At 34.5% G+C, this 25,308-nt stretch overlaps 3 protein-coding genes across 6 annotated transcripts; 1 reads left to right on the top strand and 2 right to left on the bottom strand.

Moving 5' to 3' along the window:
* Positions 1-2,264: 2,264 nt before the first annotated feature.
* LOC105646638 (transmembrane protein (DUF962)) lies at positions 2,265-3,262 on the top strand. The gene has a single exon (XM_012232524.4). The coding sequence runs from the start codon at positions 2,694-2,696 to the stop codon at positions 3,030-3,032; it is 339 nt and encodes a 112-aa protein (XP_012087914.1). The 5' UTR covers positions 2,265-2,693; the 3' UTR covers positions 3,033-3,262.
* A 1,011-nt stretch (positions 3,263-4,273) lies between these two features.
* On the bottom strand, positions 4,274-10,213 carry DEX1 (defective in exine formation protein (DEX1)). 2 transcript variants are annotated; one of them, XM_012232525.4, is made up of 13 exons: positions 9,813-10,213; positions 9,564-9,674; positions 9,400-9,482; positions 9,097-9,214; positions 8,816-8,976; positions 7,631-8,121; positions 7,457-7,527; positions 7,038-7,294; positions 6,254-6,435; positions 5,637-5,920; positions 5,433-5,550; positions 5,102-5,284; positions 4,274-5,012 (listed from the first exon to the last, which is right to left on the bottom strand). In XM_012232525.4, exons 1-13 carry the CDS (start codon positions 9,956-9,958, stop codon positions 4,695-4,697), a joined length of 2,523 nt encoding a protein of 840 aa, XP_012087915.1. In that variant the 5' UTR covers positions 9,959-10,213; the 3' UTR covers positions 4,274-4,694. The 2 variants fall into 2 exon arrangements, with proteins under 2 accessions (XP_012087915.1, XP_089574114.1); XM_089717988.1 differs by having other exon boundaries at positions 7,631-8,115.
* A 1,255-nt stretch (positions 10,214-11,468) lies between these two features.
* Positions 11,469-25,308, bottom strand: LOC105646640 (mRNA capping enzyme family protein). Of its 3 annotated transcripts, none has more exons than XM_012232529.4 (19): positions 24,960-25,308; positions 24,665-24,756; positions 24,318-24,548; positions 23,497-23,635; positions 22,195-22,346; positions 21,912-21,995; positions 21,757-21,819; positions 21,381-21,509; positions 21,085-21,291; positions 19,106-19,225; positions 18,665-18,714; positions 15,392-15,554; positions 15,147-15,284; positions 13,574-13,696; positions 13,380-13,478; positions 12,974-13,063; positions 12,761-12,845; positions 12,232-12,362; positions 11,469-12,152 (listed from the first exon to the last, which is right to left on the bottom strand). In XM_012232529.4, exons 3-19 carry the CDS (start codon positions 24,444-24,446, stop codon positions 12,024-12,026), a joined length of 2,031 nt encoding a protein of 676 aa, XP_012087919.1. In that variant the 5' UTR covers positions 24,447-24,548; positions 24,665-24,756; positions 24,960-25,308; the 3' UTR covers positions 11,469-12,023. The 3 variants fall into 3 exon arrangements, with proteins under 3 accessions (XP_012087919.1, XP_012087920.1, XP_012087918.1); XM_012232530.4 differs by having other exon boundaries at positions 24,687-24,756; XM_012232528.3 differs by lacking the exon at positions 24,665-24,756.

Raw genomic sequence — 25,308 nt, 5'->3', positions numbered from 1 at the left:
AGAGGCTTTATTGCATTAGAGTGAGGTCTTATGTCCCCATTTTTAATCTTTTTATGCACACATGAAATAGATGCACCCAGTTCAGCAGCTAGAGATCGAATTGTCATTCAATGTCTAAGTGTAATTTCTTTTTATCCTTTCTGCAAGTATTTCAACTCGTTTTATACCCCTATTCCAAGGACGTTTCATGCCATTGTAATTTCTCAAGATGAAACCTTGCGTTTCCCCATATTTTGTATACTATCTTAACATAAATGTTAAATGTGGCTGCAACTTTTTCATAACTCTGTGCATTTAAGATCCCTTCTTTCTCAGTCGAAAGAATTGTGCTTACAATACATCATCAGATATGTTTTTTCTCTTGTTTTCTTTGTTATTGTTGATTAGAACATCAATTTGGGATTGGCTCAAGTTAGGAACAAGCATAATGCCTTCTTCATCTGGCATGAAGTTCAAGTCTGACGGTTGTAAAATAGTGGTTATTTCTTCAGAAACTGTGGAAGAGTCTATAGGAATTTCATTGAGATTAATTGAAGAAGGTGAGTTCATAATGATAGAAGCCATGATTCCCTTCTTAGTCGTGGTAGATTTTTCGAAAACAACTGAGTAATTATATTTACTGATGTTCTAATTTGTATGGATATTTATATTTATCCATATTATAGAAGTTGAGGAAACTCTTGGATTTCTTAAAACTTTTGGCTCCAAAAATTATGTAAATATGCACAAATAGCATAAAACGTCCACCAATTTGATTATTTAAGGGAAACTTAAGCTCCAAATGTTAAAATTTTGATTTTGGAAAGTTTGAAATTTTAGAGAAATTAGCACCAAAAATATCGACTTTCTTCCTTTTTTTGGGCCACAATCTTGCTAATAAATGCATTCTTGAAACAATACATGGGTGACATGGCTTCATCGCCATTAAGTGTGTGTTTAATGCTAATTAGGGATATTTTAGTCTTCATTTAGACTAAATATTCGAATAAACAGAATGCTTAATCAAAATATAGCCACACATTTTATTGTTGCACCCTACTTTAAAAAAAAGTCTTTATGTCAATGTTACACCTCATTAATCTGGACACAAATTTAAAATTTATCGAACAAATTGAATTGAAACCTTTCGTGGACCATTTCTATACGCTTTATATAGAAGTAAGCTCAACTTTATACATGTGGACATGACTGTGTCTATTTTTCTTGAAAAGTTTTCATAATACGGTCACAAATTTGTATCATTGTATCGTGCCTTTAAAAATTGCCTTTAAATCGACACTGCGCCTTATTAATATGGGCACAAATTTTCATCATAGCGAATGCCCTTCTTTTTGGACTTAGCGTATGAAGAAGATGAGTTCGTCATGTATGAGGACAACTTTTTGCTTACTAGAACCCTAATTTTGAAAACAATGTAAATATACTGAATTTGAATTTAAGGAGACTTTGCAATCCTCAAAGATTTTAACTAATAAATGCACTTTTAAAATACTATAGTAATGAGTTGACTTCCTCACCATTAATTATGTATTTAAAGCTCATTAGAGGTATTATGGGCAAAGTTATGTTTAACTAATTTCTTACCAAGAGTTTTTTCTGTTTTCTCTAAAGTAAGAGAACAGAGGGAGTACGTTATTTGCATATTTAATTCAATTATTATCAATAATAATAATTTTTAAAACCGAATAGGGGTAACTTAATGATAAAGAATATTTACGGAGTTAATCACCATGATTTATGTTATGAGTTCGATTTTCCACAACGTAAACTCTCCTGAACTAGCCCATTTGCCTTCGAAATACCTGGTGCAAGTATTAAAAAAAGATAATAATAATAATATTTATTAGTTAAATGGAAAACATAGAATTTATAAGATGTTAGAGTCATTAATAAATACTATATAATTTAAAAAATTTTATAAAAAAACTAACGACTTGATAAATTTTGAGTTTTTCCTCAACTTAACAATATAATAATCTCATCTCATGGATTAGTAAATATCAAAATATTAAAATTACTGTAAATGTGATTAAAAAAAATAAAAAATACATTATTTGAATAATTAAAAACTAATTTGAAAAATACAGTTCATTTGGTATCCATCGAATCTCTTTAATTATTATTTTCTTTTTAAGGCCTATTGCTGGAATTGGAACCTGCCAAACAATAAGCAGAGAATTTGGAAGCTTGAAACGTGTAAAATTAATTACTAAAATATTCTCAAAGTGACATGTAAACAAAATGACTAAATTATTAATAAACGTAATTCTTGCACAAGACACCAAACCAACTTTGGTTTCTCCGTTAAAACAAGGAGAGGAGAAGACAGCAACGATTCACCTTAAGTTTTACTTCTTGTTGGATCCTAAACTACATCAAAAACAGCGACTGCCCATTACTCTCTAATACTACATCGCCACTTGAATTGAAACAATCCAATCCACTTTATTAGCCTTCAAAATTTTTTTTTTCTCCAAAAATTTACAGTCAACCCTAGCCGCACAATCTCTGCTCTTTCTTTTTCCAATCACTATTGAAGCCTCTTTTTGAAGCTTACCCATAATCTTACAAGCCCTAAATCCTTTTTTTCTTTCTACCCAAACACGACCCAGATAGAATTTCGGCTTAGTTGAATTGGGTATTTCCTTTTTTTTTTTTTTTTTTTTTTTTTTTTTTGGGTTTATTCAGAAGATATGAATTTCAGGAGCTTAGAAGAATTTTGGCCTTTTTATGTGACACAACACTCAAAGCCATGGACAAGGCGTTGGCATTTTGTGGGTACACTTACAAGTATTCTCTGTTTGATATACTCTGTTTTTTTCAATTGGTGGGTTTTGTTTTTGGTGCCTTTGTTTGGGTATGGTTTTGCTTGGTATAGCCATTTCTTTGTGGAAAGGAATGTTCCTGCAACTTTTGGGCATCCATTTTGGTCTCTGTTATGTGATTTTAAGATGTTTGGTTTCATGCTTACTGGCCAAATGGATAGAGAGATCAAGAGGCTTGGAAAGAGGCCTGTGTTGCAGAGCTTCTAGTTAGTATAATTTGATTTTGAAGGCATTTTTCTGTTTTTTGTTTTTGGCCAAACAAACAAGTACATGAAATTTCAATTTCCCATGTAAACATGTTTCTTTTCCAAATTAAAACAGATGCTTGGCAGAACAAGCTGATAAGGGAATGGATTTCTGTCTTTTTGTGGTTTTTCTGGTGTGAAAAACAGAGAATGGATTTGTTACATGAAATTCACCATGCTTGTTATCTAGAATCCATTATTACAAAGCAAGTACTCTGACTAACAGACTTTTGCATATCCTTGTAAAAAAATTACTGTTTTGGAACTCCATATTAGTAGTATCACAAACAAGAGGCAGTTAGAGATTTTTATTGACCATTTTAAGTTTTAATTGGTAAAACATGTTAAATTTACCCTACAAAAATTAGACTCGAAAAATAAAGTTTAATTAGTTCAAATAGTATTTTAAACATGGTGTTTTTTTACTTAATAGCAAAGCAATTTAGATGATATTGTTCACTACGGTTTATTTTGTGCTTTTCTATAGAAGAGCCTAATTGAACTTTTATTTTTATTTTTAGAATGAGTCTTGGATTTGATTTCTTTTTAGGTCACTGGTCAGCTTGAAACCTAAAGATGGTTGGGGTAATGTGACAAAATTACAAAGCCTTGACGAGATGAAAGATTTAGATAGATGAGCTAATTCCTATTTTAATGAATTGATTAAGCAAAGAAAAAGCTTGCTAATTTGTTTTTCTGTCAGCTGGTATCAGATCACTTGTCATAGAACCCAGATTATATTGTTGAACCAATGTCAGTATCGGATCACTTTTCAGCAAAATTAATTATTAACATTTAGTTTTGTAGTAATTAATAGTTGTTCAGCAAAATTAATTGTTAACATTTAGCTTAGCAAAATTAATTTTTAACATTTAGCTTTTTTAGTAATTAATAGCTGTATTTTGTAAAATGTTATATTACTATACACTGTTGCTTTTGTTAAGACGTTCAAAGTTAAATTGTTGCCAATACCGCCATAGTTGAGCCAATAGCACAGGAGGGGAGGATGTTACGATCTTGGGTTAGCATAACTCATAAAAACAGAGCTGACATTTTTTTATTTTGGATACAATAGGAAGTTTCAACGAGGAAAAGCAAAGAGGCTATGATAGTTCGAATTTTTCACCTCTTCCACTGCTAGGTAAATATGCAAATTGTTTCTAACAAATTAGCGTCTAACAATGTCGAGCTCAAGCAATGCGATTAACTAAACACTTGCACAGCTAATAGACGTATCTATTTCATCATCTTATGCAGCTCCAAAGATTGTCTCTATTTCGTCATCTCGTATCTAAAAGAATTTGTGAACCGAGTATTCAAAACTAACATCTGATTTAGGAAGGAAAAATTGATTTCCCTCCCTCTTTTGGTATAAGAATTTCAATCCACCTACTCAAATTCAAGTATGATACAAATTCCGATCTTACACAGTCCAAAAATCAAATTCTGTTGATCTTCAGGATAGTCAAAGATCCACTTTAAGTATGTGGCCAAAAACTTCTATTGAGACCCGATCTTTTCTCTTGCCGCCTGAAGTTCCCGACATTAGTTCATCTGAAAACTATCTATCAAACTTCAGTCAACTTTGGCATACATGACAGGTTGACACAGGAGGAGGATATATTCACAGGTCAGTGTTCCGTGAAAATGATGGTAAAGGCATAGCCTCTTGCGGGCGAAGAATAACTAGAACACCAAACATCCCAATCATTGGGAGGACAAGGAGCCACTTGAGCAGTTTATAGTAATACATATGGAATGTGAGGGAGAACTCATCTGAGAAATACAGCCCATTCTTGTCAACCATTTCTACCAGTACAGTCCCTGTAGTCCTTACTCCAACTGTCGGAAGTTTTATGCGATATCTTCCTGGCTGATTGAAGGTTTGGTTTTGCTTCATCGTTCTCTCACCTTGGTAATTACCTGGAACTAATAAGCTTGTCTGAAACAGTCCAATTGGAAAATTAGACTCATAAGACATTTCCTTGGATTTTGGAAAATTGCAACATGCATGGAGGAGTAGCAACTTACAGTGACTTTATAAGGTGCTTGAGAGCCAGAAGGAAATCTGTATTTATCAACAATATCAATCTCCACCCAGAAGTACTTCCCCTCCTCATCACGAAAAGCTCTTGAGGAAGGTGTAACATAGATCCCTTCACGATTGAAGCGGTTTGCAACATTGTTTCTTCCTTGATTGGCTGATCTCCAGGCCTGAAAATGCACAATGGTAAACATTTAAAAGTTAAACCACACGGAATGTATTGCACGTTATAAGGTATACATGGCAATTCCTATTTTTATCAATGTGACGAAATAGCATATGGGAAAGATGCCACAGCTCAAGTACAAAGCATCCTGCCTTAAGGGGATGATGCGGAACTGGAGTTGAGAAGCAAAAGACATTTCCATTCATTGTCGTGACAACAAGATCAAGGTCATCTCCGCCATCAACATTGTCTGCCAAGACCATGCTATATCTGAAAGGAAGAGATTCAAAATTTAGATACATTATAGAAAAATGAGAGGAAGCATCATAATACTTGAGGATAAATTAATGTCTTACGATGTTTCACCAATATCAACCACATCAGCGCAAGATGTAGGCCCATCTATAAGGTACAGGTATCCATCAAATGATGTTGTCACAAGGCTAAGTCCCTTGCTTTTTTCCCCACGTTTACTTAAATCAAGAAGAAGAACTTGATTCATCACCCTCCCATGAGTTCTGTAAGGGTATGGCCGAACATTTGAACCATCCTTGCCACTAAGAACATATATGTTCCCTGATAATGTTGGAACTACAACATCAGTATGGCCATCCCCATCAACATCACCTACAGTTGGCCCCTGAGAAATGTCATGCATCTGTTAGATCACTATCTTTTGAAGCATTCTTAAAAAGGTATTTGCACTGACTTTGAATTTCCAAACGAGAGCCATAACTCAGCTTCTATTGTAACAAAAACAAAAGATTCCCTTACCAGCAGTTCATCAATCAGTACATCACAACTGATATAAACAAAATGAGTAAATAGGTTCCTAATATTTTCAAAAATTGACATTATTTGCATCAAGCAATAAAACATCCACAGCACAGTCAACAGTCATACACAATTAACAGTTTCCTTATTCATTCACATAGAACACATAATATTAAGAAATACTGAGATAGCAACCAACCTGGGAAACAAGGCTCTTGAGATGCCTCTCCCAAATTTCTTTTCCTTGTGAAGTCCATGCAGCAACATTTCCATGTATATCAGTAGTCACTAGTTCTATTTTCCCATCATCATTGATATCGGCTGCAACTACAGCCCCTTGAATTTCAGCCATTTCAAGAGGAAATTTTTCTCTAATATTTCCTGGAGGAAAGACAAAATTTACGCTCTAATGTCCTCTGGCAAATTAAAAACAGGTAGCTTACACAATATTTAGAGGGCTGAATGAACAAAACATCCCAGCCATTGTGCACTTTGCAATTTTAGCAATTCCTTTTGATTTTACCCAAAATATTTGATAGTTGGCGACCAATTAACTAGAATTGGCAATATAATGTATACTGCTGATTCAAATTTTAAACTTACTAAAATATGGATTGGCGAATGTAAAGAGCACAGAATGTAGTAAAAACATAATACAACAAGGTTACATAGTAACAGTTACAAGGTAATGCAAAACATGATATAAGCATATGGTGTCTCAAAGACTATAATGCATCTCCAAGTAACATTCACAATTGAAAATTCAAGCTCAAACAATTTATAAGCAAGCTCAAATAATTGAAAGTTCAAGCTCAACTAATTTCTAAGCAAGGTTGTTATAGTCTACAAAAGGATGAACTTTAATCATTGAAAATCACATTGATAAGAAGATATTAGCTTTTAAAATCTACAGCGGTTTTAAATATGACAAAGAAACATATTAAGCAAGTTGCAGGAGAGAAAGAAGCCGATAAAATCCTTACCATGATGATCAAGCACATAGAATAAGCCAAATGAGGTTCCAACGACAATGTCCAAATTCCCATCTCCATCCAAATCAATAACTGTGGGAGAAGAATATATATACGCACGGAAGGTTGAAGTATCTGTACTTAGATCCAATTCTCGAGTCCACTTAACTTGCTTTGTATCAAGGTTAAATACAACGATAGAACCGGCAACATATTTTCCAATATCAATGCCACCCAGTTCTTTCAAATGTTCTGGATTGTCATAATACCTGCCAATTTTACAAAACCATTTGGCAGATACTTAAATAACAAACAAATATGAGACAGGTTTGACTTCTAAAGTAAAACATATCTGATACAGCTTAAGCTCATTCAAATAATTGAAATGTAAGTTAGTACATGTACGTGGTGAACCATTTAAGAAAACTCACTCGTGATCAAAGAAATATGAAACAGCAACAATCATTTCTGAAATCCCATCGTTATCAATATCTTCTATGATCTGAAGAAATAAGAGAATAAATTTCATCTCAGTACCATAATAACATCCATGAAGCAAGTTTCATCCATTAAAAAGTATTAATCTAAGTAAGGTCTACACTCACAGGGGTGCACAGGATGTGCGAATCTATGTTCACATAATCCTCCGATTTCTCATGTTGTTCTTCAGTCCACTCCTCTCCTCCCCACAAGGATTCATCGACATAATCATCATAGTCATAACTATATTCATCACCCAGCTCCTCATTATCACGGAATAACTCAAAAGAGGTATCCGCATCTGCATCCAAACCTTCATCATTTTCCACAGTTGCCGCATGATCATCCTCATTGTTATTCTCTTTGGAATCTGAACTACTTTCCTGAGACTCCTTGGAGTTATCATCTTCTAGAAGTCGTCTCCCAGTATTTGTTCCATTCTCAGTATTATTGGTTCCAACTAACGCAGTATTTGTGGGCACTGAGATGATTGGCTCCATCTGACTCTCTTTTATTTTCTTCTCATTCAGAGGAACTGAGACATTTGGCGGTGGAAGGTGACTTTCTATTGACTCGGAAACTTTAGTTTTAATTTCTGGAGTACTTTCTGCTGCTTCTGCAAAACAGCCAACATTAGTCATATGGTCCATTCTTGTTAGAAGAAACACAAGTTCTAAAATGTTACCAAGCCAGAAAACCTAACAGATGGAGTACCTATCAGAATCATACGTAGAAATAAATAATTCTGTAATTATATCATTGAGAAAGGGCACAATAGGCATCTTTGGGGAGACTCCTCAAGAGTCAAGACTCAAACAATAGCAATGAAATAATAAAAAGGGCACAATATCCAACCAAAATAAACATCATTGAGAAAAGGGCACAATATGCATCTTTGGGGAGACTCCTCAAGAGTCAAGACTCAAACAATAGCAATGAAATAATAAAAAGGGCACAATATCCAACCAAAATAAACATCATTGAGAAAAGGGCACAATATGCATCTTTGGGGAGACTCCTCAAGAGTCAAGACTCAAACAATAGCAATGAAATAATAAAATGGGGATTATCAACTCTTGCGCTTGTAGTTTCAGGAAGCAGAATAGAGACACTAGAATTCTATTTCCTACACTATTCCTGTAGCCCCTTAAGAAGATGGTGAGAACCGTGTTTTAGTAATGATCCATTGTGAAGCATAACATTCTGTGCCATATTATCTAAAGTGATAGTGAAGATAGCCAGCTATTCAGTAACAAGTAAAGATACAGGCAGAAGAACTCATTTTGAATTTGGGGCTAAGTTAAACTTACGAGACACTGGTTTCTTCCCAGCAGCTTCTGATATAAGTTGCTCATCATGAACATCTGGATGAGAACGATCCACAGGGTCAGGATTTAAACCTACATGCCAATCTTTTTTAACACTCCTACGAGGTACAACCAGTTTCTCTGTCATCATGTAGCCTGACACCCTAAAATTAATATCATACAGATCAGCTGTTAATTTGGGATCATCAGAGCAGAACTCCTTTAACCGTTAATGCTACACAATAACTAGATAATCCCCACACGAATAATTCATCAACAATTACCTGAAAAAGAGAACTTCACCGTTGTAGGTAGCCAATGCAATTTCTCTCACACCATCCTTGTCAATGTCATATAGAAGAGGACTGGCGTGCACAGTTGACTGGTGGAAAGCAGGCCAACCTGACATATTATCAAACAACCATGTATAGCATTTTGGATTAATCAACAGAAGCATTCTCTAAAAGCTTGTGTTTTTCATACACAACCTTTGCCGATTGAATCATGTGTCAATCCAATTGAATTAAACAAAGTCGTTAAAGAGGATCCATATCAGCCTCCTAGAAGAGAAGGATGTAGCAAATTACCAGGCATTTTGTCTCCATCAGAGCCTTCTAGAACTTCAAGGTAGTGAACAAAAGAAGGCACTACTATATCAAGTTTGCCATCACTAAAGAAACACAAAATTAGAGAGTAAACATACATCCTGAAAGAGACCATAGTACCAAACTCTGCTTTAGCAATTTATCACCTGTTAATATCAGCGATCAAAGGAGAAGCATAAATACTAGAGCTAACTTCCGTCTGCCATCTAAGCTCCAAATTTTTAGGGCACTGAGTATTCAATAATGCATCCTCATCTCTACAAAAACGAGAACACAGTAAAATACATTTCTGTACAAAAAAAATAAAAAATAAAAAAAAGACAAAAACTAAACCTAATTTCAGCTAAAATTTCAAATAGTAGTATGAAATTGATCAAAATGGAGATCGAACTCACATATCAGGGTAACCGAGGGCGTCGTCGCTGGCCTCTCGCTCCCGAAATTTATTCTTCTTGGTTTCTTCTCCATTGACGGAATTTAGAGAAGCGCTCAAAAGCAAAGAAATCAAGAAAATAGAGGTCGTTGTCGCCGAGAATTTCATGTGATCTTTTTGCACTTTGCTCGAAAAAATGATAATCGATCGAGTCAAGGTATTATTTTCGATGAGTTTGATTAGCGTAATCACAAATTGAGAATGTAATTGAAATTGAGGAGAATAGGGAATGATGAACCCTGATAGTGAGCGATAGGGTTCTATGGATCTATCTTCTGTTTTCTATTTGCATAAGGGCTTGGCTTGGTGCTGCAGAGAGTCGAAGACATTTCTGCACAAAAACGACAGTTGACGATTGCTTTATTATTTTCCTTTTTCATATTAAGCAATATAATAATAATAATAATAACAATAATAATAATTTATTTGAGCTTCCCAACCATTTCATTTCCTTTTAAATTACTTGTTTCATGATTTATTCGAGGAAAATGATAACGGTGCTTTAACTTCACATTTTGTCTATTTTAGCATTTTGCCAGGAAATATTTGCAACCGAATATCTCTACATGCAAAACTTTGCAATTAAATGGCTATAATCGATGGTACAATTGGGTGGTGACGCTTTCAATTTCAAAATCGAACTAAAAAATTTAACTCACACAAATATTATTAGGATATCATTAAGATGTTATATAACCATTTAAGACATAATTTTGCATTTTTCGATTCATTTAGTACGGTAAAAGGGACAAGACATCATAGCATAAACAGCGACTTCCGAGTTCCGAGCATGCTAGTGCATAGCCACGACCATTTCAAGCTAAGACTGTAAAGCAGCGAAACAGAAATATAGCATAGCTATTTTCACTCCCTCTTCTTTGTCGTCGTTTAACTTGGTGTTTGTTAGACAATATTAGCTTTTTTTTATTGTTCTGTTAACTTAATTGATAACTATATGACAGTTTAAATTAAAAATATTCAATAAAAATAATTATTTAATTAGCTATTTAACTTAAAATGATAAAAAAAAATTAATTATTTACTCAACTGAAATTCAGAAAAAAATAGATAAAATGCCAAAAAGATTTTAAAAAGCTAAAATTTAGAGTACTTAACATTTTTTATAAAGTTAGTATTATAAAAACTATATTAACAAACATTATAGTTAATAAAAATAAAATTACTTTTGATTTAATAAAATGTTAAAAGCTAGTCCAAAAGCTATTATCTATTATCAAACAGAGCTTTAGCCATTTAGCCATTTCAAACGTCTAAATTTAAATTGATGAGCCAGAGATAAAACAGACGCAAATTACTGACATCCGAGTTGCTCTTTCAATTCGAAAACCAAGAAGAGTCGGCAACCAGAGCATCGAACGCTGTGCATTCAACTAAGGGCGGAATCAGGTAGAGCTTGGGGGACAGGTGGAGGGAACCTTGGAGCATCCTCCATCCCCCAAGCTCTAAGATAAAATATTTCTTAGAAAAAAAAAAAAAAAACACATCGGATCATTCTCCAATCACATTGCACTCCTACTTATTGAAGTACACATCACGACAAATCAATAAAATAAAATACAAGACGATATAAGAAGGGAATATTGTAAGCATACGGGCAGAAACCAAAAAGAAAAGATGGCAACTTACAAAAATGATATTCACATTGGGAACCCAAAAGGCTAAGAAAAAACAACATTCCCAGTAGAGGGAGAGGGAGAGGGAGAGAAAGAGAGACAGAAACTTGGCTCTAATTCTAAAAAATGGCTAACTTTTTAAAACAACTTATAAAACACTACATAAAAAGGGCGAAATATTAATAATATACATGGTCATCCTATTCCTAATTTTCTTTGATCTGGACAGCTATCATTTAGACATAATTTGGGGTCTGATGTAGAAAACTAACTGTGTACCAACCGGATCATAGAACTCACCAGCAGATTACACGCTATGAGGTTATAACAAGGTGTAGCTAATTACATAACATCTCACTGACCCTCCAGATGATATGTCCATCCAATTTCAATGAAGTGAACCACCAAACACTGCCACCATTTATCAGCATCAAAAGTCCACCGTTGGGTTCTTTTAGTCTTGTAACCACTTTTTACCATATTGGACATTACTCGTCAGAAAATAAAAAACCCAAGGGACCATACATCACTACTGTCCATCACCTGCGTCTTGCTGAAGCTTTACTGTCGTTCTTTATCCTATCTGCATACATGGGAAGGCGGATGATCTCATAAATCTCATGCAACAAAATGTCCTCTGTTATATTGTCCTTGATGCTTCGCATCACCTGTTTCAATTAGCAAGCAGTTTATTTGATACACTTAAGCAGGCATACACATTAATACAAAACAAATTATAAGACTGACCTTCCTGTAGGTACTAAAGTCATTTGGTGTAGATTTATCTGTCCGGAGCCGCATACAAACCCATACCTGTTCATCTGAATCCCAAGAACACTCGATAATTTTTCCCGAGTATGAAGAGGGATCTGAACCATCTGTAAGTTTTAGAATTCAAATGAGACTCAAAATATAGCTATGAATAACATAAAGAAGATAATCTAGTTAAAAGTTATGATCAATGAATTACTAGGCATGAATGATTTGTCTAATGAAGATGTAAGAAAAATCAGTTGAAAGCTATTCAAACCAACAAGAAAGGCAATTTAAAGCGCCTAAAATCCTCTCATAAATTTATGCACGCAAGATCATTCACAGCTAGACAAAAGCACCAAAGAATATGCCACAGTGATTTCTTGAAGCCTAAATATTTCCTCCCTTGACGTGTAAGTTTGAGTGAAGTGTAAAGTTCAAATTCAAGACTTTGAATTGCCAGTGAAATAGTAGCATTCACAACAGAGTAGAGAAGCAAGATAAAATAGGCATTCACATCAACCTCTAAATACAACGGTGTTCCCTTCCATCAGCTTCTTTTTCCCTCGTTCATGCAGATAAAGTAATTGACGACCGTCAGCATCCACCTGTAAATACATTTAACTTTGCATCAGGATGAACTGTAAATGAGAAGTCTAGGCCAATAAGGTAGGGGGCAGAGAGGGGAAGGCACACAATGGAACAGCTAAGTTTGTGGTAAAGTTGACAAAAACACCTCAAATAGAAAGTCAACGGAATTCATTTCAGGATATTTCCACTTCAGAAGCCCTTCATGGGTGCGAGGAACATAGGGATCGTCCCAACCCTAGCACGTAAAAGAAAAAGGATCACATTTTAACACCTTAACAGCAAAATGAAACACACTTGAAACAACATGGTCCTTTCCCCTATGGTGTGTACAATACAAATATTCATAATTATTGAATGAGTAGAGAGAGAACAACGAAAAGACTGTGTCAAGATACTTGTTAATAATAAACTATTAAGTGTATAAGATTCTTCCAAGGGCATACAATCAACCATTCATGATTAGGGAAGTTCATTAGTTTAGCAATTTTTAGACTGATATTTTCTCTTTACTATTCTTTGAAAGCGATATTACTAGCATTGATTCCAATCACCTGAAAAATAAGACCATCTGCATCATGTGAAAGCCTTGGAATAAATTCCTTTAAAAGCTTAGTAACAGTAGAAAGCAACCAGAAATCCTTTCTTCTGACCTGGAAAACAATTTAACAAATCATTAGCAGAATATAGAAGGACATACAAAGGGCCAGAGGCACTGCTGATTTAACACTGGGTTTCAATTATATACCCTGAAGGGTTCCAAGTCATATCTGTAATAAGGATTCCTGCTCTGATAAATATACTGCCGTTCATAATTCCGTGGTTCAATCACTTCTTTTTCAAGCATCTTCCATCGTTCATAAAAAGGCCTCTGTAGCAATTTTGAACCATAAAAAACATCAGTAGGTCTTATGAAGGAAAAACCCAGTTGGCTAGCAGTATGTCTTTTGATGACAAAAGGCACTATATAATGTACATACAATTTCATCAACTCGCTCAGTCTAATCATAAAAAAGAACATTTAACTGAAAAAAATATGGCTCTTTTGAGAGAGGGTTTAGTGAAAATAGTTAGGGAAAAAATCTGAGCAGCGCTCCTCTCCATCACCAAGCAAGAACACAAATTATAAAACATTTTCTTTTTTTAATTCAATTGTTACCGTGTATCTCTGTGAAAGATAAGGTCTATCATTTGCCCCAAACTAAATGTGCAGTTGTAATCAGTTTTCAAGATTAGAAGTGTAAATAAGCCCACAAAAATAGATGCAGTCCACACAATGCCTATATCCTTATAATTTCTTAAATTTGCACGTTCAGACATGGTTTGTACACAAGTATGCACAACTTAGGGGTTGAAATGACAATATACAACCAAAAAACAACAGAATAAGATAATATATTAAATTTCCTATCCACGTATGGCACATGATGTACCTAGTGTTTTCATGGTGTTGCAAGGGCATAACATTATTAGATGTAAACAAATTATTGAAAGGGAAAATTATAATCGTTCCCACATTATGCCAAAATTAATTACTGTCCCTCTGTTCTTTAAAATACACTACTTTTTCCCCTATGTTTTTTACTATTATACACTATTGTTCCTGTCAAAAAAGTTCAACTTTTTCCGTTAAGTGGCTTGTGAAACAACACAAATACTCTTAAATCCCTCTTAATTTTATGTTTTCTGCAAACTTAAATAAATTCAAAAATAAAAAAAAAATAAAGAAAGCAAAGATTGCATAAGAAAAGCAAATGGTAGAGCCAAACAATCACCAATCCTTAGGGTGGAGGACCAGTGAAGAGGAGGAACTATGGGTGCCAACAATATGGTTGGAGGTCATGTTGGAGTACGAAACAGATCTGCTGTTAATGAAATGGGACTTGCAGCAGTGGCTCCTAATGTGAACCCAGCCTTCTTTGGCCATGAAATGACACCTAATGGTATGGAAATGATAGGTCTCTCTGCAATGGATAGGCCAAATGCTGCAATGTGGTCTGTTACAAGCATGAGTGGATGGGGAGAAGAGATGGAAAGAGAGAACAAAGAGATAGGAAAGAAAAGAGATACAATGGTTTTCTAGTCTTTTCCTCTAAGTTTAACAGCAAAAAATGGAAATATTGGATGGAATCAATATATGGAGACAAAATAATATATTTCAAAAAACAGGGGGACAGTAGTTAATTTTGGCATAATATGAGGAAAAGTTTATAATTTTCCCTTAATGAAATAATAGCAAGCAAAAGCAAGACAAAATCACAGCAATTTTTCTGGTATATAAAGCATGGCATTATTTCTCGCAGAATTTACTAGAATCTAACCTCTATGACTGACATGTGGTTAATTGCCATTACATCATAGATAAGGTATCTTCTCTCTTGCTTCTGTGAGTCTGGCAATGTATCAATGACCATCTCCCCATCAAGTAAGGTATAGTGGTGAGTCTTCTCAGCTAAAGGCTTACAAAAACCAGAAAAAGGAATTGTGTTGGAAATGATGATCCACAAGAAACTGTACTAATAAGGTCTTAATGTCAAAATCCATTATAAAATGCTTAGACACATACTTCATTTGTGCCTCTGCAAGGAAATCTCATCTGGACCCTCCGAAAATTGAAACTCCTATCAATCAAATAGCAGCCATCCATCGTAATCAGCATCATGTAACGAGTCCCATCAGCTTTCCATGTTGCATAATAATATCGCTGCCTTAACAGCTGCAAATTGTCCCTGCACCCCAAAAAAATTGAAAATTCCACAAAATTAACCTTGTAGTTCCACAAACTGAGACCAAGACAATAATTGAAAAAAATTGTCAACATCAGTCCCATGGCATGAGCACTCTTGCACAAATTAAATAAGCAAAAACAAGTCACAAACCAATAAAAATAGACTTTTTTGTTATGAGGGAGAAGATAGAAATAAGATGCATCATTTTTTGCCTTTTAGTTCTATAAATTTAAGATCAATGCACCATAGCATTTTACTTTTCATAAATTTAAAATAAGTGCACCATAACAAGGCCAGAAGATAACCGTCACAATCACAGCATATCACCTAATCTAGGTGCACATAATATGTTCTCTGGAGGGAGGTGATTTTTTCAACTTAGCCCCTCCAGGATAATGAAGCCTGCACAATTCCACTGCCACACATCCCCGCTGATTGCATCAGGTGAATATGCACTTGCAGACACATTGCAAGATTGCTTAAGGTCAACATAAGGACCATAATTTCGGAAAATAACACATTCCATGCTGGTACAAAACAATATTTAACGCAGTTTCAAAACAAGGTTGAGGTGGTGTCAGTCACTGTTGCATTTTTAGACATGTCAGTATGTCGCAGCAAAAATGTAGCGATCACAGCCAGTGCTATAACATTTTTTTTAAATCACACTAGTAAAGAATTAAATGCAAAATAATTATTTATTAAATCTTTTAAAAAATTAACTTCAAGTTTTAACCTGAAATCTTATTTTTGTTCTAACTTTTCTTTTTATACTTTTCTTATATAAAAACTCATATTATTCACTTTAAAAATTTAAAATAGAATTTATTTAATTTAGAATCTCAGATTATGGAAAAGCCCAAAACCTTTACACTTGCTCCTTAATAAAAACAAAGAGAGAGAAAGAAAGAGAATAATAACAAAACTGCATTGTCTGAATTAAACTAACACCTGAAGGAAAGGAAATGTATAAAATCCACAAATCTCCTATTATCCTGCTTATATCACTATGCAAAACCGCCAAAGCCAAGAGAATTCCTCTGTTCCACATTCAGACAGACTGCTACAACCAACTTCTATTCTCCACACTATTTTTTTTTTTTTCTTCTCTTCACCATTCCTTGTGATTTTCCAATACCAAATTTCAACTTTTGTATGATTCCGCTAAATTTTGATGAAGTAAAAATCAAAATACAATCTTTATCAGTTGGGTAGTTCTAGAATCTACGAAAGTGTAAAGTTTTGGAAAGAAAACCAATAAATTGGGAAGATGTAGAATGAAAAGATTTTGAAGAGTTGGAATGGAAACAGAAGTTTTTGGCCAGCGAAGCAATTGTTGATGACTCAGTGATTTCAGTTCAAGATTTTTGAGTCTAACCATTGTATTTTTATTCCCTAGAGAAACTGAACCTCTTTGGTAAAAATCTACTATATTTTTCGTATCTGATTTAGTAAAAAACCTCTGTCAGCATACTTATCTGATGGCTGTTCATTGTTACATTGCGTTAGTCTCGCTTGAATCGTCAATACCATAACGGACAATTCACCTTCATTCTCAAACTTTGGGTACCAACATGGAAAATATCATATCATTGCCCTTCCAAACCATTACGAATCAGTCTAAACATAACACATCCACCAATATTTAAAACCATGATACCAAAGTTAACACTCACTAATCCATTTTGAATTTACCACAAACCTCTAGCTTACCACTTTCATGTACCTCTTTCAGGCAAATTTAAATAGGGTAGTCTGAGATTCACATCATATGCACTAAAAAGAACTTTATTAAAAGAGCCGTAACTGTAAAGCCATCGTATCTCCATGGCTGCATTATCTGTGATCTGTAGGTAACTTTTGTTATAGTTACACTTTTTATTCTCATTCACCTCCATGGCTGCATTATTAGGAGTGATATCGTTGGTTGTTTTCAGCCTCCAACAAGTCCAATAAATTTGATTGAGATAAAAAAAGCAAACATCTGAAGTTCCAACAATGTTTGAATAGGGTATTTATCTATTTTAGCTTTACACTTCTTTTGCAAAAAATCATGCAGTAGAGTTCTATTTGATTCTACATAGACTTCACATGTTTGAAATAACTCCTAAAAAGATAGAATTCTATTGCTTGAAGAATTGGAAAAATTGTTGTAATTACCCAACATTGCGCCTGTTCACAAAAGGTTGCTTTTAAGGTATTTGTTGTTTGGGTTGGGGGGGGGAGGGGGGGGGGGGGGGGTTTGGGGGGTTGTGTGTGGTGGTGGTGGTGTTGGGGGGTGGGCTACCAACTAACTAAAGAAATTGAATTTTTGCAAAATCACCCACTTTTTGAGGTATGTTCGATTCTTGCAAAAAAGGCTCCCTAAATTGAAAATGAGCAAATAGAATTTGAATTGAATTCTAGCATAATAAGTCTTTCCAAACACAATATTAAGAAAAGGAAAAATATCATTTCGATTAATCTCAATGATAATGTGACTAAAAAACTAGCCAATTTCAAACAACAGTATAATAACACAAAATAGACACATTTTTTTTATATAATATGAAGCTTATTTAGTGAAAATAATATAAAGTGTTCAGATGAAAGTTCAATATTAGTTCACCAAGTTGCTTCAAATTGTACAAGATATAAGAACTCTCATTTTCCATTCATTTGTTCGTCATAAACAAGATTTTTTTTCTCCTGAGTGTTCCAACTTCTGCCTCCAACAGCATCAACATTTTAAATAACTACCATAAGATGTGAATCCATACAAGATAATTTTTAACAAAAAACTATAACTACTAACCATCTAAAAGAGCATAGGAATTAGGTATTAAATTTTCTTTCAGATTCCACCATGCTTAAATAATAGGTGAAAACCCATTCCATCGGAAAAAAACAGATCTAACCTTCTTCAACAAGGGGATAAAACACACACAAACCAGCTCAAATTAACAAAACATTTAGAGAGCACAGCATAATTATCATCAAGATCTGTATGGCTTTGCTCAAGTTAGAGATGGAAAAATCTCCTTAACCCGTAGGGACCTTAATCATAGGGATAAAAAATGGAGGGGGATGGGTGGGCACAAATTATCATCAAAGGAAAATGCCGAACAGACCTGTTGAGAGATACTGGATGCGACCCCGGAAATTGTGGATTTCCTCTTACCTGAAAATTCACGGAGAAAGACGTAAGCTCCACGCCAACCAAAGTAACAATGAATTACATAAAAAATATGAGAAATTTGGAGCTTTGAATATCTTATCCGTTCCTCATTCAGACAGAATAAACAATGAAATTCATGACCTTTCTACTAAAACAACAACAGGCTGGAACATCTAAAGAGCCATTTGACAGGGGAAATATTAGATGTAAGAGAAATCTATCCAGGAGAAAACAAAGTAACTCTTGAGTAACACAATAATGTCAATATATTTACACGCATGCTTATACATGTAACTTGTGATAAAATAAAACTCAACATGCTCAAGATCTTAGATGTCTCAAAAAAAAAAAAAAAAAAAAAAAGTGTGAAGAACAATCGTAAAAGAGTCCTTACTGGGATATTCAGCTTAAGTGTTTGGTAACAAAACAGTCGCAGAGCATCCAGTTGATCAGCAGGTATTTTATCTCCTAAAACATCATCATTTGTCATTGTAGCATCTGCCTCATGGTTGTCCTGAAATGACATGAAGCATAATAGAGTATTATTTGTTTTGGTACATCAGCATCAAGATATCATGTCTTTGCTATGGGAAAATAATTATAAAAATAGAGATAAAACTTAGAAATTTAAAGCCAAAATAAAAATGCAAAGGAATTAGTCCAGTAATGTATAACCAAAGCATAGTAAACATTTTCCTTAAAAAAAAAGTACAGCATACATCATTTCACTGATTATCAAGATAATAGATTACCACCATGACATTTTAGACATGTTATGTAATGGAAAAGCAATATCAAAACAAAACTTTTGATGCACAGTTAGTGCCAGAATCTAGATCAAAAAACTTTGATGCCGTAAGAACTCTTACATGGGACAATTGAAATAACCGTTTTCATTTTCTTCTGAATGATAATCAAGAAAATATATATTTTCCTTTTCCTTTTTGGAGATCATTACTCCAATTTGCAACTAGAACATGCATTCATGGCTTTTGTTTCTACAGTAACAGATTAAATGGCAGAGTCCAGTAATATATGCCAGATATCAGCTTCAAGCATATTACCATAAATCATCAGCAACAACCCACCAATATATGCTAGCATTTTGGTAAAGGCTACCACCAAGCATCCACTATGCTGACAGATATCACCAAGACCACATATTACACTCTACCGACATCGAATGATCACATCAACTAAATTGCTCTAGCCATTTACCACCTAGTGAAGCACCTTTTCTCATTTAAGAATGTTCAACAACCTCCAACATCTGTCACCAAATTGTTTTACCTCACACACACATGCGCGCGCACAAAAAACAAGAACAACAACAACCAAGCCTTAGTCCAAAAAAATAAAAAATAAAAAATAAGAAAGTTGATATTAAGATCTAGTGTAATGAAAACCTAATCGCATGTATTCTAACTGAAAAGTGCCAATCAAAACCAAAAAAAAAACAAGCAAAAACCATTCTACACCATATAACAGAGATTGACCAAATGTTGGGATCAACTTCACATAATTTGTGTCTAGATCTAGTACATCAAAAACATAATAGCATACATGGAGGTCAATTTCATATATTTTAATGTCTACACCAACATCTAATAAATATTACTAAATACAGCCTATACGCCTTTCGGTGAGTCGTATTGGCTTTTTTTTTCACCACCTCAACAAAAGTAAATACTTGTCCAATTTCATCATACTGACAAGAGCTTCATGCACAACTCCAGAGCCCTTCACAATTAAACCAATCTTATTCTCTTCTTTCTTTGCCTTTTGCCTTTAAATAGGCGGTTTAGCAATGAGGCAAGTTTTCAGTCATTGCAAGAATCAAACCAGACCTTAATACAGCCACCACCAAACTTGATGGTTTCTTCATCATGTAGCATGGTCTTTGTTGCCAATTCTTTTTTCTGCATCATGTTCTTTTAAAAGGTCTGCTACTCGGTGCATCCCAGCATACATTATTTATAGATGTTTATGTTGCTAAACACCATTTTGTTGAATGTCATGATTCAGAGGCAAAGACCACCTATCAGGTTCTTCTATCATAACAGATAACAAAATTGTTTGTCTAGTGCAGTACGTATGCTTTGAATGTAACGGCATATACCCAAAAAAATGGAATCCAGAGAAGCTTTTCATGATGAGATTATTGACCAGTTGAAAGGCCAGCAACCTTACATACAGATTTTAACATTCAATGTTCCAAAAGCAGGCAACTTCTCGGCAAACCAAATATCTTCTATAAAAAATTCATTCTCCACTAAGCATATATGTTGCAAGAAAGAGCAGTTTTGTTCATGATTTCCACCGATACAGTATATTAAAAAGAATATCATAGATAAATTCAAAGACGACGCATACATTCAAAGGAGCAGCTGGACCTCCATCATCATCGTCATCTGGCAGTGCTTCACCATTAAGATCTAGGTCAGAAGATCTCTTCCATTCTGGAGTCGATGGGCAAACAACCATTTCAGGCTTTGTTTCATGATAAAAATCATACAAGGCCTTAATGTAATCTGGTTTATAGATTCCTGGAGGACGTGCATCAGCAAATAATTTTATTGCCTGCACATGCAGCAAATAAGAAGAGGTTCTAGAGTAAGAAGCCTGTGGAATTGGACCTACTAACAAAATACAAAGTACTGCAAACAAACCTGTGTGACAGACATTGGCATTGTACGCATAATATAATGGACAATCATATATCCTGTGCGATTATGCCCATGCGTACAATGAACAAGAATAAACTTCTTAGATTTTTGACGAAAGACAAATTGTGTAACCTAGAACAATAAGAATTACACATTAGATCTGCGCACAAACAAGCATATTGTGGTTATATGCTATGTCCAAGAAAGAATATCCTATACAACAAATAACCTGGCAAATTACTGCATGCCATTCTATATAATGGTCAGTACAGCACATAAACAAACAAGAAAAAAGGAAAGGAGATAGGCGTTTAAAGAAAAATCCATAGGAGAAAACATACAGAGAACACTAAATAAGGATATTATGGAAGAAGCATACCTCATAAACAAAGCTATTTACAGATGCATTATCAGGTACTGCATCACGCCCTTTACATGGAATCTAGGAAAATAAATTAGGAAGTCAATTTAACTACAAAAATACAATACTGTCTGAGAGTTTAGCCTAAAAAGAAATGCAATATTGCAACTTACCTTAACATACTTAATACCCTCTTTTTTCAAATCTGTAGTTGTATAGTAACGAGAAGTATTTGTCAAATCAATAACCAAACCAAGCTGAAAAATCATTGAATAAAACTTAAATATCATCCAAATGAAATATTCTATGCTCACAGAAAGAACAAATCACTTCATATTGAGACCAATCAATTAGATAGAAAGGGGCAAACTAGCAAGTTTCCTCATTTTGAATTTATATATACACATAGGAATTAGAAAAGGGCATAAAGAGCACTTTTAACTCCAAAGTACTTACTTTTCTTCCTAATACTCTCTGTTGATGAATCACTTGTTTAAAAGAGTATCGTCTTCCAGGAGGAATACAGTCGTGATAGGTTTCACCAAGTGGAACCTTTGAAGGAATAATACCAAAGATTTCGTGACCAGATGCAGGGCAATCCAGCCAGCCTAGCATTTTGAAAGCAAACAAGAGTTCAAAGGCACATACATTACTATCGCATTTGAGATTGTACAATCATATTGTCCTCAGATCATGGAAAACACAAATAAAATTTCATCAACCTGGCCCAGGTAAATCAAATTCTCAGATATCTAGCAAAAGGAGAAAGGCCAACCATACTCTAAGAAGATACAGCATATCGCACCACAAGTTGATATGATGTTTCCCAAAATTGGCCTAAACAGATTCTTTATATGGCAAATGATATTCCACTGTATATAAAACAACAACAACTAGGCCTTAGTCCCAAACTAGTTGGGGTCTACTATATGAATCTTTGTTCCCAATGTCCGCTCTGATCAATATCAATGCAAACCAAAATTTAGTCAGAAAAAAAAATGAAGTACTTTTTGCAGAAAAGCTTTTTGAAGGAAAATTTTAAAACCATTTGATAATATTAATAAATAGAACAAAGCATAAAATTGGTAATAACAACTAACTAGGGTCTGTTACATGAATCTTTTGTCTCCGCTGTATATGAAAGATGAACTTAAATGGCTTCCAAGTGACAACCTTAAATTTACAGCCGTGCATTCATCTAAAGCATACTTAGTTAACAATCTCGAGTCTTAAGCATTTATATCTATCTAATAGCAACTGATAACAGCAATAGACGACCAGTCCCCTAGTGTGATCTTCTACCTAAACGTTTTAGATTTCCAGCCAGTGGAATCATTGCTCATGCATTATGCCTCTCACCAACTACCATCATCGCCAAGGCATAGCAAGGTACAACTTGGAATCACATGCATCACAAAAAAAATATGAAAACAATACATTTCTTAGACTCCTAGATTCCTAGCTGAGGGCCATCATTTCAATAACAAGATATAATTCAAAACTGAAGGGAAAAAATTGATGTATAAAATTGCAAAAATAACTTAGCGATGTTTCCTCACATGTAAAATCCACCAATGCATGGAAATTTGACCAGAAAAATTCAATAATGAACTGTCAACAGATCGCTAACATCAACTTACTATTCTAAACTCCATTCCACATAATGTGAGTGTAAACATTGTCCAAACTAAATAAATAAATGATGTCATATTCACTGGTAAACTATATCTATTGAAATCAATTGGACAAAAAACTTACCAGGAGGGAGCTTAGTTTTATCATAAGTTTTGAAGTGTTTAGTTGGAAAATGTTGATCATGTGCTGGTTGCCGAGACACATGCATAGGTCTGTCTTCAGAACGTTCATTTCTCAATCTCTTACGTCTTTCTTCTCGCTCCTAACCAGAGATGCAAAGAAAATATACAACAATGCGTGAGGGCAAATACCTAAGCACACACAGCACATCAGATACCATAGAGACATGCATGAAGACCAGCATATATTGCAAATAAGGAATTAAGATAACAAACTATCACAGAGAAAGAGCGAGAACAAACTATCGTCTAATCTCAAAACTTATTTCTATATACAGCCAGCAATTAAAAATGCTCACTCATAGATTGTCCAGCAATACAAATAATGATATAGTCTAGCTACTTTTATATATTCAATCTCAAACACATTAAGCCATATATCTGTTGTGGTCCTGCGGTCTTCCAGAATTTCTAGGAGAGCCATTCACACAACTATTTTGAAGACAGTGAATATAAGAACGACAAACATATGTATATACTTTAATCAGATAATAAAATATTTCATCAACAACAGTTCCACAGTTACTCTTCATTGCCGTTTATGCATTCTTAAAATTTGGCAGAAGAATAATTCCTTACTCCACAGAATCTTAGAGAGGGGCCTCCAGGTATCAATATACTCATTCCAATTGAAATAAAGTCCAAAATTTAATTACAATATTCCTTTTCAGTGATTTATTCCGGTAAAAGGATAAAATTCAGACCAATAAATATACTCTTCTACTGCTAATTGCTCAGAACACAAAATCAGATAAAACTTAATACCCGGCGTGCAGTTTCAACTGCAGATTCAAAACGTTCTTCTGGAGCAGTATATTGTTCTATGTGCTCTTCAAAATTCTCTTCATCATCTTCAGGTAAAGGCGATACATTTAAATCCATGGTAACAACCATTCAACATCCACCAATCAGCATTTACCAACATGAAAATCTCAAAATTTTCAGACAGGCCGCTTCTTATAGCAGTATTTACCACAAAAAATACAACGTATCAACCTGTACCAAAAGAGAAAATAAGCAGCATTGCAATTTTAGCCATTAACATTCACCAAGGAAAGGAACAGAAAATGGTGTAAGGGGAAAGGAACAGACTACAATAATAAAAAACTTACACATCAAGCTAGATGCCATTACCCTTTTCAAGAATTAGACACCAACTTCCATGTAGTTATAATTATGCTTCATTTTCACCATTAGTTCCGCGCTATTCGAAACCCCAAAATTTGAAATTGAAAAACTCAATTCGTCACATTTTTTTGCCAGAAACATATAGCAGACCAAATGACTAACTCAAACCCTAAATACTAAATTTAAACACGAATGCCATTGTCCTGTAGCTCTAAATCAACCCAAAAAAAGGCATAAAAAAAGTGAAAAATCGAGAAAGAGTTCGAAGCTTGCATTTACCACGTAATCAAAGACGAATTCTAGCCAAAACACGAAAAACCATGAAGTGACAGAGAGAAGCTGATTCCTTCTGTAGCAAAGAAATTGATATGCGCGCGATCAAAAGACCATTGAGGAAGTTTCTCCTGTCTCGCTTTGGACGCTTGAAAAGCCCACAATAATAGCACGAGAGGTCTTCGTCGTCGTCACTTGAACTCTTCGAAACCCTAGAGAGAGAAAGAGGTGAAAAGGTTGGTTGGCTTAGAGAGAGAAGTAAAGGTTTTATTTAATGAACAATCCATGTCAGGAGAGAGAGAGGACAGAGGAGACGAAATCCACGAATCGGGGGTTAGAAGCTCAACTCAAAGTG

This window comes from Jatropha curcas, chromosome 2 (genome assembly GCF_041381405.1).
Source record: "Jatropha curcas cultivar XTBG-Jc1 chromosome 2, XTBG_Jcur_1.0, whole genome shotgun sequence".
Lineage (NCBI taxonomy): Eukaryota > Viridiplantae > Streptophyta > Magnoliopsida > Malpighiales > Euphorbiaceae > Jatropha > Jatropha curcas.
Note: the sequence above shows the minus strand (reverse complement) of the source record. Positions and strands in the feature narration are given on the sequence as shown.